Source organism: Eumetopias jubatus, unplaced genomic scaffold (genome assembly GCF_037043125.1).
Source record: "Eumetopias jubatus isolate StellerSeaLion01/CBP00866 unplaced genomic scaffold, mEumJub1_p1.0 scaffold_1, whole genome shotgun sequence".
Taxonomy (NCBI): domain Eukaryota; kingdom Metazoa; phylum Chordata; class Mammalia; order Carnivora; family Otariidae; genus Eumetopias; species Eumetopias jubatus.
Genome location: NW_028274807.1, coordinates 129,879,268 through 129,892,091, shown reverse-complemented (window position 1 = coordinate 129,892,091; position 12,824 = coordinate 129,879,268). Strand labels below are relative to the sequence as shown.

At 39.7% G+C, this 12,824-nt stretch overlaps 1 protein-coding gene across 5 annotated transcripts in view; it reads left to right on the top strand.

Annotated features, from left to right (window-relative positions):
- Positions 1–12,824, top strand: part of HACL1 (2-hydroxyacyl-CoA lyase 1) — a 52,805-nt gene that overhangs the window by 25,657 nt on the left and 14,324 nt on the right. For 4 of the 5 annotated variants that reach the window (XR_003608445.2, XR_003608446.2, XR_003608442.2 and 1 more), the window contains 4 exons: positions 932–1,086; positions 1,491–1,649; positions 3,198–3,305; positions 4,550–4,736. Coding sequence is in view for 2 of the 5 variants with exons in the window: in XM_028099256.2 (XP_027955057.1) it covers positions 932–1,086; positions 1,491–1,649; positions 3,198–3,305; positions 4,550–4,736 (609 nt within the window). In the remaining 3 variants the exon portion in view is untranslated. Of the gene's footprint in view, positions 1–931; positions 1,087–1,490; positions 1,650–3,197; positions 3,306–4,549; positions 4,737–7,707; positions 7,867–12,824 lie in introns of those variants that run through there. The other variant, XM_028099257.2, reaches the window with a different exon arrangement.

Sequence of the window (12,824 nt, the reverse complement as noted above, 5' to 3'; positions counted from 1 at the left end):
TCATATTGTTCCCTAACATGTCAGACATCTTGGAATAAATTCACATTTTCAAAACTAGCAGAATTAATTATACGTAATTTTGTGTCTCATTGGAATTTTAAGCAGTGGCTGTTTCTATCACGAGCCAGGCTCAATTCTGTTTTCCTGATTGGTGTGATGATTAATCCCTTCTTTTCCCTAGGAATCATATTAGTTTAAGATGGAAGGAACTTGCCCCTCTCTTCCTGGCGCAGCAGTATAGGAGGGTGCCTCATCCGTCTTACGTATAATCTCCAACAGGCCAGAATAGCACAGGTGAAGAGGCAGTGCTGGGAGCACATGGGACTATTGCTGCTGAAGCCCCATGTGGCTCTCTCCACTCTAGAAGGCATATAGCTAGACAAAGGCACTTACCTTCCTCCATTCAGAGACTCTTTGGGTGAAGCATATCCTCTTTATTCTCCAGTGCATGTGGAGAAGAACGAGATTTTCAGATTTTCTGAAATCCTGACTTCATTTTTATTTTAAGTTTAAGGGCATATTTCAGATTAAAATATTCTAGAATAAAATTTTTATTTTTTGTAATGCAGTGTTTTCTTAAAAGTGCTCAAATAAGACTGTTTAGGTTTGTTTAACCCAGTGTTTCCAGCTATCTTTACTGTAGGACTTGTCTGACTCTAGTATGCTAATGTGCGTGGTGGGTGTCCAGGAAGAAAGCTATTCCCTGATTTATTTGATTGTGTCCCAGACTGGGTCTGTGGGTCCCCTTTTTCTTAGTATGTCCCACAGGCCTGTTCACAGATCCATTAGCTTCTCAGAGTGGTGATTTGGGAACCTCGTAGCTCGTTCTTGTTGCCTATTTCCAAATAAGTTTGATAGTAGCTTATTGACATTGCTAATTTTTCACTGTTATCTCTATCTAATTTGATTATATTTCCCTCAAATACTTTAGGAATTAGCTTCCCAAAAATCCCTGCCTATGAATTATTACACAGTATTCTACCATGTTCAAGAACAACTACCCAGAGACTGTTTTGTGGTAAGCGAAGGAGCAAATACTATGGATATTGGACGCACTGTGATTCAGAACTACCTTCCTCGTCACAGGTGAGGCTTCCAGGAAAGAAATTATAATGTGTTAAATTGGAAGCTATAGTAGTGCAGGTTCATAAAACATTTGAAAATTACACATATTCAGTGTATAAGGACATTTTTCATAAAAGTATTCTTAGGTAAGATTTGGTAGAGTTTTTATGCTTGATATGTTTTCATGATCATGTGATAATTTGTATACTTAGTATATTCGTAGTCTTTCAAGCAATCATGAGAGACTTTTTCCACACATTCTGCTTATCCTTGACTAATGGGTTCCTCATAATCTAAAAACTTTATATTAAAGACAGAGAATGTTTTTATTGTTCTTTATTTTACACGCAAATACGAGTCGATTTGTGCCAACCCCACCATCAGCATGCCCCAGAGGGTTTCATTTTAGCTTTGTTCCCCAACAGGCTCGATGCTGGTACTTTTGGAACAATGGGAGTTGGTTTGGGATTTGCCATTGCAGCTGCTATAGTGGCTAAAGATAGAAACCCAGGGCAACGTGTCATCTGTGTGGAGGGAGACAGTGCATTTGGGTTTTCTGGCATGGAAGTGGAAACCATCTGCAGGTAAAACAGCATTTCTTTCTCCAAAATATAAAAATTTACACATAAAGACTGACTCGCCTAACAGTGCTTACCAGGTGTTCACCATGTGCCAAGGGCCCTTGTACATAGCTCTCTTCTGCATCCTGAGAATACTGGTATGAAATAACCCCAGCATCTTCCTCATCCAGGTTAGTGTGTTCATGACCCTTTACTACATGCCCAAACCTGCAAAACTGTGACGAGTGGTTTTGAGATCACTGCAAACAGTTCTGGTCTGAGAAAAGCTTGTTTTCTGCAGGGAGACAGCAGAGCTTTGTGGTTAAGAGTACAGCCTCTGGGTCACATGGCCTGGATTTAAATACTGGCTTGACAACATCAGAGCCAGGTGATGCGGGTGATGCAGGTTAAGTTCCTTTACTAAGCTTTAGTCTCCTCCGAAATAGGGAGAGGAATAGTAATAGTTCCTACCTTAAAGGACAGTTGCGAGGAACAAATGAGGTAATCTAGCTAAAGCTTGAGATGTCTGCTCACTCAGTGTGAGCTGTTGATTCTGTTTCTAGTTGTGAGGATTCATGGAGAAACTCATGAGCTATAGATCCTACTATATAAGTATATATTTTTTCTCCCTAGTTATTTAAACTGTGGAAAAATCATTCTGTATTCTTAGCCAGGACTCTTATTAGAGCTTGTTTGTAAATCATGTTTTGGGGGCTTTCAGAGCTTTGGCATATAACACTTTAAAGATCAGAGGGAAAGTATGTACTTGTTAGGGTGTCTGTTTTGACAGCCAAGTGATACACACCGAAAGGTGATTTATGGGAAAGCTGGCCTTCTAGAGAGTCATGATTCCCTTTGAGCATGGAGAGCAAGTAGTTACCACAATCCTGTTATGTAACAGTATGCATTTTAGTTTTTTTTTTACACCTGGTCTCAGAAATTAAGGTCTGTAGAAAATAAATCCCATGTTCTTTTGTCAGTCATTAGTAAAGTGTAATCATCCTTTTTTTGTGTTTATAATACTGTTTTGCACATTATTAAATATTCTCTTTCTCTATTTATTACACCATATAATGTTTTTCTAATTTTGGGTGAAGTGGTTTGAGAGAAGAGAATGTATGCTAGTCACTTGTATATTTCCCACAGCATCTAGCAAGTGCTAGTTATCTATGAGGAGCTCAGTAAATAGAAAGATACTTTTCAAATAGTACTACTAGGCACCACCTAGAAGTGGTGCTTCAGAGAACATTAAATGTGGAAGGTGTCATTCTTATTAATACCTGGTTCTATGAAAACCAAGTTCAGAAAAGCTCTGTGAGGTCCACAGGTGCATAGTGGCAGAACCAAGTGTGCCGACCTCTAATCTTACATCCTGTCTGCGACTCCATGTTTCTGTTAATGACTTGATATTCCTTATTAGGATAACAAATACTTAATTTTTTAGTATTACCCTAATATTATAAAACAAGCTTGTGGAAAACTATCCATTTATAAGTTAAAATTTCAACCTGAAGATAAGAAACTGTTTTAGAATGAGGAATGATTTCCTTGATATTTTGCTTTCAATTTTAGGTACAACTTGCCCATTATACTTTTGGTGGTGAACAATAATGGAATTTACCAAGGTTTTGATGCAGATTCTTGGAAGGAAATGTTAAAATTTGGAGATTCTACTGCAGTGTAAGTAACCCAGAACAATGCGTATTTAATTTCACTCATCTATTTTAATCTCTCCTTAAAGAGTCTGCAGTATTGAAATGTGCTTCTGTCATGTGAGTATTGTTTACTTATATTGTCAGCCCCTCTAAAGAGTAGGAACCCTGTCTGCATGACTCCCCTTTGTACAACCATTCGTAATGGGGTGCTTCATTTTTTTTCCATTTTTTTTCCATTTTTTTATTTAAATTCTAGTTAGTTAACATAGTGTAATATTGGTTTCAGGAGTAGAATTTAGTGATTCATCACTTACATGTAACACCCAGTGCATGATAGGGTGCTTCAATAAATAATTTATGATCAGGGGGCCACTGAAGACTTGGACAATTAAGTTTGATGTCTGAGCTTTAATGAAAGGGCTTGTTGCAAAATGCTCCCGGTCCTTCTATTCCTATTACACCATGGAAGAAATGAATGTTAACATATTCTTTATGATCCAGAGGTCTTCCTTCTCTTTATTACTTAATAAACTCTTGATTATCTGATGGCAGAGTCAAAGTGAGACAGTATTTAGCTGGCCATGCTACAAGTCGTGAATTTGCTCAGTCTGGGGTGGAGCAGGGTGTGAGTATGTTTGCTTATGTTTCATTAACTTCAGTTCTCATTTTGCTGTTATTTGCTATATTTTGCAATAACCATTCCTTTTTTCTTCTTTTTATTTTGGGATCATGGTAGTGGATGGCATAGCTTGCACTGTTCAATATAGTAGCCAGTAGCCATGTGTGGTTATTAAATTAAAAATTCCTTATTTTAACTAGTCACATTTCAAGTGCTCACAGCAACAGGTTGCTAGTGGCTACTATATTGGGTAGCACAGATATAAATATAAAACATTTCTATCATCACAAAAAGTCCTATTGCTATATAGACAATAAAAAATATATGGCAAGTTTAGGGGCACCTGGGTGGCTCAGTCAATTGGACTTCTGACTCTAATTTTGGCTCAGGTCATGATCTCGGGGTCCTGGGATTCAGTCCCACAACAGGCTCTGTGTTCAGCAGGGAGTCTGCTTGAGGATTCTCTCTCTCCTTCTCTCTCAACCCCCCCAAAATAGATAATCTTTAAAAATATATATGGAAAGCTTAGTGTACTGGCATATTTGTTTAAATGTTGGACATAAAAGTATGCCTTTGAGTTCAGCCTAAATTTTTCCATAAATTATTTTGGAAAATGACTTTTTTTTTCTATTGACTTATGAATTTTTTAGGGCTCCTCCGTTCTGTCTTCTACCAAACTCACATTATGAGCAGGTTATGACTGCATTTGGAGGCAAAGGGTATTTTGTACAAACACCAGAAGAACTCCAAAAATCACTGAAGCAGAGCTTGGCAGACACAACTAAACCTTCTCTTATCAATATCATGATTGAGCCGCAGTCCGCACGGAAGACCCAGGTAAATTCAGTTGCTAAGCAGAAATCAGAAATGCATCTTCCATCCTATCCCCAGAAGTATCTAGCAAATAGAACACTCTGTTCACAGAGTTCTTTCTAAACCATTTCTGAGTTTGGCACTTTCTTGTGTTTTTTCAATAAGCATTTGTTGAGATTTGTGTTAGGTGTGTTGTGTTACTTGCTAAGAATAGCATGATGAGCAAACCTGAACTCAGCCCTCACCTAATGGAGCTTAGAGACCAGTAGGGGAGAGGGACAGCCTAGTCACCTCACAACTGAATCATCACAACAAAGTGAGGCAGTTCCTCTGAAGGAAGCCACCCAGTCCTGAACAAATATACTACCAAGGAAGCTGATTTATTTGGGGTCCCAGGGGAAATCTTCTCAGAGGAACTGGTGCTTAAGCTGAGATCTGAAAGATAAGTAGGGACAGTCTCAAGCAAAGAAGCTAGGGAAGACTAACAGCAAGGAACATGTCAAGTCTGGGCAACTGAAAGAAGGCCAGAGTGGCGGGAGGCAGAAGGTAAAGGAAGCCCAGTGGGAGGGTGAGACCGTAATAGGAAGATATGTGCAGTTACATTCAAAATTGGTTACTTTGGCCTCCAGAGCAAAACTACAGTGTAGATTATAGCAGTAAAATAAATGACAGGATGTGTAGCATGATCCTCTCCCATCCCAGATTAAGTTGCTTTTCATACTAAATTTTGTGCTCCGATCCTGGTCCTGCCACTTGCCTTCTCTTCTATACCTGTCTTCCATGCTTACACCTTGTGTATCAGTCACTGTTTGCAGAGTAGATCATTTTTTCAAGATGTTTCTGTCTTGGTTCTTTGCACATATATATGCTGCAAGATCTTTTTCTTTTTTGTTTGTTTTGTTTTTTTTAAAGATTTTATTTATTTGAGAGAGAGAGAGAACACGAGCAGGGAAGAGAGGCAGAGGGAGAGGAAGAGGCAGACTGCCCACTGAGCAGGGAGCCCAATGTGGGACTCTATCCCAGGACCCTGGGATCATGACCTGAGCTGAAGGCAGATGCTTAACCGGCTGAGCCACCCAGGTGCCCCTCTTTTCCTTTTTTGAATAAGGTGGTAGACCAGTAGGCCAATGGATGCCTGGACAATCAGTTAAATGTAAATTAACTAATTTGGAAACTATAAAATATATAAAACTCTACAAAAATTCTTTTTCTGTAGAAACATATCAGAGGGGCTCCTGGGTGGCTCAGTTGGTTAAGCGTCAGACTCTTGATTTCAGCTTAAGTTATGATCTGAGGGTCTTGAGATCAAGCCCAGTGTAGGGCTACATGCTCAGCAGGGAATCTGCTGCTCTCTCTCTCTCTGCACCTCCCCCTGCTCGTGTGTACTCTCTCTCTCTTTCAAATAAATAAATAAATCTTAAAAAAAAAAAACCAGATATCAGAGACTTTGGTGAAAGGAACTGAACAGAACTACAAAATAGCCAGGAAACAATTAACAAAATGGCAATACGTACATATTTATCTGTAATTCCTTTACTGTGAATAGACTAAATGCCCCAATCAAGAGTGGCTGAATGAATAAGAAAACAACACCCATCTATATGCTGTCTACAGGAGACTCACCTCAGATGTAAGGACACACACTCTGAAAGTGAAGGAATGGAAAAAGATATTCCATGCAAATGGAAACCAAAAGAAAGCTGGAATAGCTATATTTATATCAGACAAAATAGACTTTAAAACAAATATTATAATAAGAGACAAGGACACTGCAGAGTGATTAAGAGGTTAATCCAAAAAGAAGGTATGACATTTGTAAATATTTATGCACACAACATAGGAGCACCTAAATATATAAAGCAAATATTAACAGACCTAAGGGGAGAAATAACACTACAATAATAGTGGATTAAAATAGGGGATTTTATTTATTTATTTATTTTTTAAAGATATTATTTATTTATTTATTTGACAGAGAGCACAAATAGGCAGAGCAGCAGGCAGAGGGAAAGGGAGAAGCAGCTCTCTGATGATCAGGGAGCCCGATGCGGGGCTCGATCCTAGGACCCTGCCGAAGGCAGCCGCTTAACCGACAGCCACCCAGGCGCCCCTAAAATAGGAGATTTTAATACGCCACTTACATCAATGGGTAGATCATCCAGACACAAAATCAATAAGGAAACATTGCCTTAAATGACACATTAGACCAGATGGATTTAACAGCTATATTCAGAACACAAACACAAAATAGATAGTATTGAGACCTTGTTAGTCACAGAAAAGCCCTAATGAGTCCCCTCTCTGCTAATGAATTCACATTTCTAATGATCTGCTTCTAAATATCTATTCTCCAAGTTCTCTATGAATTTGAGGAGGTATTGCTGGAGAAATACAAGTTCTCGTCTCCTCTGTTATAACTCCATAAGGATATATTTCTTGAATCTATCATTTCAACATTATTTATCCTCATTTCAGTAAATTCCGCACATATTATGGTTTCCAAGCTGTTCATTTTTCATTGTCTGTGTGTCCATCTGCCATGTGTTGTTGATTCACAGTGTAGGGTAGGCTGGCTGCTTCCTATTACAATATAGAGAGGACCTAATTCTCTTGCAGTCACCATGTCCCAGCCATGTGTGTAGGATGGTATTAGTCCCAGGGAAGGCTTCTGTGCACTGCTCTTCCTACCCAGGTTCTTAGATTTGGGAGCTTGCCCTCTTTGGCCTTCCTTCATCTCCTTTTGAATTTACTTCTGGTTCTTTCAGATTCTAGTGTTTGTGCCCTGATTACTGTTCATAGTTGTTTTGTAGGACAAGACAGCAAGGTTCACTATGAATTTTTAGCTTCCTTTTGGGAAGAGCACAAGACCAAAGACAAACCTAAATGTGGATAATATAATGGGACTTTTAGATTTTAGAACAAGGAAAATAGTGAGGATGTAGTTTGAGGCAATTAATTCTTTTAAATGAATGTTTGTTGTCTTTTCTTTTTCTAGGATTTTCACTGGCTGACCCGCTCTAATATATAAATAAAGATGCCAGGGTTTGGTCTTGAGGCGTTTTCTCTTTCTTGTAAGATGGAATTTTATTTTCCACAGCAAAATTAATAAAATGTTAAAAATTACAAAGAAAAATAAAAAAAAATCTCTAAATGACATTTCATGGTAAAGGAATTGACTAAAAACAGAAAAAGTTACAAGTATTCTACCACAGATACAACCCATTTACAGATGAAAGATGGAAGTGGGTTTTATTAAATAATAGCATTGTAACTGCCTAACTGCTGAGTCACACATCAGTATTCTTTTACATAAATCCATTCTTAAAGTCACATTTTTTAAATTTTTTTTAAAGATTTTATTTATTAGGGCGCCTGGGTGGCTCAGTCGTTAAGCGTCTGCCTTCGGCTCAGGTCATGATCCCAGGGTCCTGGGATCAAGTCCCACATCAGGCTCCCTGCTCCACAGGAAGCCTGCTTCTCCCTCTCCCACTCCCCCTGCTTGTGTTCCTGCTCTTGCTATGTCTCTCTCTGTCAAATAAGTAAATAAAATCTTTAAAAAAAAAGATTTTATTTATTAGACAGCACAAGCAGGGGGAGGGGCAAAGGGAGAGGGAGAAGCAGACTCCCCGATGAGCAGGGAGCCCAACAGGGTGCTCGATTCCAGTACCCTGAGATCATGACCTGAGCCAAAGGCAGACACTTAACCGACTGAGCCACCTAGGTGCCCCAAAATCACATTTTTTTAAAATAAAAACTTACTTATTTGAGAGAGAGAGAGAGAGAGAGAGATTAAGAGAGAGCGCACATGGGCAAGCAGGGGGAAGGGCAGAGGGAGAGAGAGAATCTCAAGCAGACCCCTCTGAGTGCAGAGCCCCAGGCAGGGCTTGATCTCAAGACCCAGAGATCATGACTTGAGCTAAAATGAAGAGTTGGATATTTAATCAGCTGAGCCACCCAAGTGCTCCAAAGTCACATGTTTTTTAAAAAACGTCTGAGGGGGGCGCCTGGGTGGCTCAGTTCGTTAAGCAACTGCCTTCGGCTCAGGTCATGATCCTGGAGCCCCAGGATCAGGTGCCACATCGGGCTCCCTGCTGAGCAGGGAGTCTCCTTCTTCCTCTGACCCTCCCCCCTCTCATGCTCTCTCTCTCTCTCTCTCTCATTCTGTCTTTCAAATAAATAAATAAAATCTTTAAAAAAAATAATAATAAATAATAAGAAACATCTGAGGAAAAAATTCTCCAGGATTTTCCAATGTAGAGGTATGTTCAGTAAGTTGGAGTACATAGGCTATTTCTACTTCATAGTTTATCTGTTGATCACTTTGTACCTTAGACTCCCCAGTATTTAGTGGACTTGTTCTACTATGAATTGGGGTTTTGTTTGTTTTGTTTTTCTGGAAAGAACTCACTGAGCCAAAGGAGGAGTCATACCATACCTGAACTAATAATTCAGGGTATCTTTGGATTAGCAGACCTTAGTTTATGTGTACCACATTGAGATCAACAGAGTCAACAGCCTTAATATTTAAAGAACTCTTATAAATAAGAAAAATATTAATGAACAGGTAGAAAAATTAGCAAAGGGCATGAATATATAATTAACAGAAAAAATGCAGTAAAATGAGTATAAATAAATATAAAGGAGTATGAATAAGTGTGAATATGTTAGACTGAAAACCCGTAGTTTTGTTTATCCACTTGGCAAAGCACTTTTAAAATTATAATTCTCAGTGAAGGTGAGGGTAAAATGAGGATGACCCTGCTATGCTATGGTGGAAGTTGAAGTTGGTACATTTTCAGAGAGTAATTCTGGCAGTACTTGTATTTGGAATCTTAAAAATGTTCATACGCCCTAACTGTTGACCCAGTGAGCCTATAGACAAAATAGTTGGTCAAATATTTATATACAAGGCCATTCAGCATAGTTTAGAAACAATGCCAGTGTTTAATAATAAGACATTGGTTACATATATTATGATCTGTTGACCTGATAAAATAAAAATTGTGTTAAAGAGTATGTGTAAATGGAGGAATAATCACAGTATAATACTAGTGAAAAAGACAGGCTACAGAATGGATGGCTACAGGTCAGGGTATACACCTATACTCCTGCGCACATACATACACAGAAAAAAAAAGATGGGGACAACAAAACCAAAATTTTAATATAACTTGGTGATGGAATTATAGGTAATTTTTATTTCCTCTATTTTTTTCCTTCTCTTAAAAAATTTTAAAAGTAATTATGTAATTTTTGTTATCAGAAAGACATTATTTTAAAAGAATATTAGAAATGGAAAGTATTTATTTTCAAGGTCATTCTTATTACCTGCAATTGTATTTGAATTGGAACACAGGACTTTTTCTCAAAGTTCAGCAGGTTTGCACCATACACATCAGACTTGTCTCCATTGGCTACTTAGGGGCATAAGTGACTTCTACAGAGTGGACTCCAGCTTTGAGATGTCAGTCCAGAAGATACTTGCAGGGAGCTGCGGTTTTATGTGGCGAACCCCTGAAATTGGGCCCAGGCAGCAGATACTCTTTTTTTTTTTTTAAGATTTTATTTATCTATTTGACAGAAAGAGAGCACAAGCAGGGGGGGAGCAGCAGAGGGAGAGGGAGAAGCAGGCTCTCCACTGAGCAGGGAGCCTGACATAGGGCTCAACCCCAGGACCCTGGGATCACGACCCGAGCTGAAGGCAGGCACTTAACCAACTGAGCCACCCAGCTTCCCCGGCAGCAGATACTCTTCTGTACTTCTGAGATACATGCTAGAGAGCCTGGGCTCATAAAAGCATAGAGCATATCAAAAGGAGTGTTGAGAGTGGGTAGATCTTATAAACCTCATCAGTGTCCTACTCTGCCCATGGATGATTGCCTCTGGTGGCCGAGTGCAATATAGCCTTCTCCTGTAAAAGTAGTGTGGAAGCTTTGATGAATATTCATGAATTGAACTATATAAATCTAACTACCAGATAGAACTTGGGGAAAATGCTTGCTCCCTAGCCATACTTAGCTCAAGAGGGAAAAAAATGTTAACATGTTAGTAGACTCTGGCAGAGGTCAGTCTGAGCATATGAAGACCAGATTAATGACACTGTCCATTGACTGTTTATTTTGTAAAAGTAATCTTGAAATTAGTATCCTTTTAAAAGTTTTCCCTGGGGTACCTGGGTGGCTCAGTTAAGTGTCTGACTTTAGCTCAGATCATGCAGGATCTTAGGGTCTTGGGATCAAGCCCACGGCAGGCTCTGTGCTCAGTGGGGAGTCTGCTTGTCCCTCTCTCTCTCTCCCTCTGCCCCTCCGCATGTGTGTGCTCTCTGTCAAATATATTTAATTAATTAATTAAATCTTTAAAAAAAAGAATTTTCCCTTAGAAGGATAAGGTGTTGAAGAAGCCCCTCTAAGATGAATCTATTGGTTGATAGTCAAACTTTTTTTTTTAAGATTTTATTTATTTATTTGACAGAAAGAGACACAGTGAGAGAGGGAACACAAGCAGGGGGAGTGGGAGAGGGAGAGGCAGGCTTCCCGCGGAGCAGGGAGCCCGATGCGGGGCTCGATCCCAGGACTCTGGGAACATGACCTGAGCCGAAGGCAGATGCTTAACAACGGAGCCACCCAAGCGCCTCAGTCAACTTATTTTGATAAAACATTTTTGCACCCCCTAGTTTAATAATTAACACTTAGGGGCACCTGGGTGGCTCAGTTGGTTGAGTGACTCTTGGTTTCTGCTCAGGTCATGATCTCAGGGTCGTGAGATGAAGCCCTGCATTGGGCTTTGGGCTCAGTGGGGAGTCTGCTTCTCTCCCTCTCTGCCCCTCTGCTTTTACTCCCCCCCTTTTTTTTAAGTTTATTTATTTAAGTAACCTCTACACCCAACGTGGGGCTTGAACTCATGACCCCGAGATCAAGAATCATATGCTCTTCCAACTGAGCCAGCTAGGTGCCCCCAATTTTAGGTGTTTATACAGCCACCTGCTCTGTAGCGGTTCACTTAATAGTTGAATGAGAATCTTTTTTTAAAAGATTTTATTTATCTATTTGACAGAGAAAGAGAGCACAAGCAGGGGGAGCAGCAGAGGGAGAGGGAAAAGCAGGATCTCCACTGTGCAGGGAGCCCGACGTGGGGCTCAGTTGGAAAATAGCTCAGTGGATATTTTCTATGGTTATTTAACACTTGCGCCTTTGAAGTAGTTCAGCTTATGTGAAGTGAGTCTATTTTCCTTAGGAAAAAAAGTCTCAACTCTTACAAAGAATTAGGACTGTTGCACACCAGAGGAAAATGAAAATATGGAATCCAACAATGTTTTTCTTCCTTTACTATTTGTAGGACACTTCACTAGGCAATGGGGAAGCAGTGCATTCCTATGAAGAAGTGCCGTATGACTGAAACAAATGAACTTAGAGTGATTAGGATAGCATTTCATATGAATGTATTAAGAAAGTTGGAAATTAAATTCTGGTTGGGAAATATGACCGAGAAACCCTGATAAAACGGACTCCGCTGACTGAAAAGTGAAAGGTTACAGAAGAAGTCTGAATCATCTGTTGATTTCTGGTTGCATTTGCTGCTGCTAATCTGAATAATGGAGTAATGTAGATAAAGGAAATTGAAGATCCTATTAATTCCTCCCATAGATAAGGTGCAAATAAAAGTATACCTTGCTTGGATTCAGATCTGACAAGCAGTGCTGTCTACACCACTGGTTTTCACTGGGTTGTCTTAGATCTTCCCTCCCTTCCAAGGCCTTTTCCAGGAGAGAGGCTAGCCAGTCGGTGAACCCATGGTAAATCCGGATTGAATGTTTACTCCAGTTAGGGAGCAGAGAAAGGCACACCCAGAAACCCCTGGATCTCCAGTTTCAAAGTATGAAGGAAACACTCGAAATTTTGACTCAGGCCTGGAAATCTCCACAGGGATGGCATTATTCACAATTTTGTTCTTTGTATTAGTGGTCACTAGAATGACCTATGGTCTGTGGAATGGTTAATCTACAGCCACGTGGCTCATGCCCTGGTCCCAGCATGTTCCTGGGAATTGCCCCCTCCCTCCACTGAGGAAGGTAGGCTCAGGAAATTAGATCCAGTTTCACCTTAGCCTGAGTTT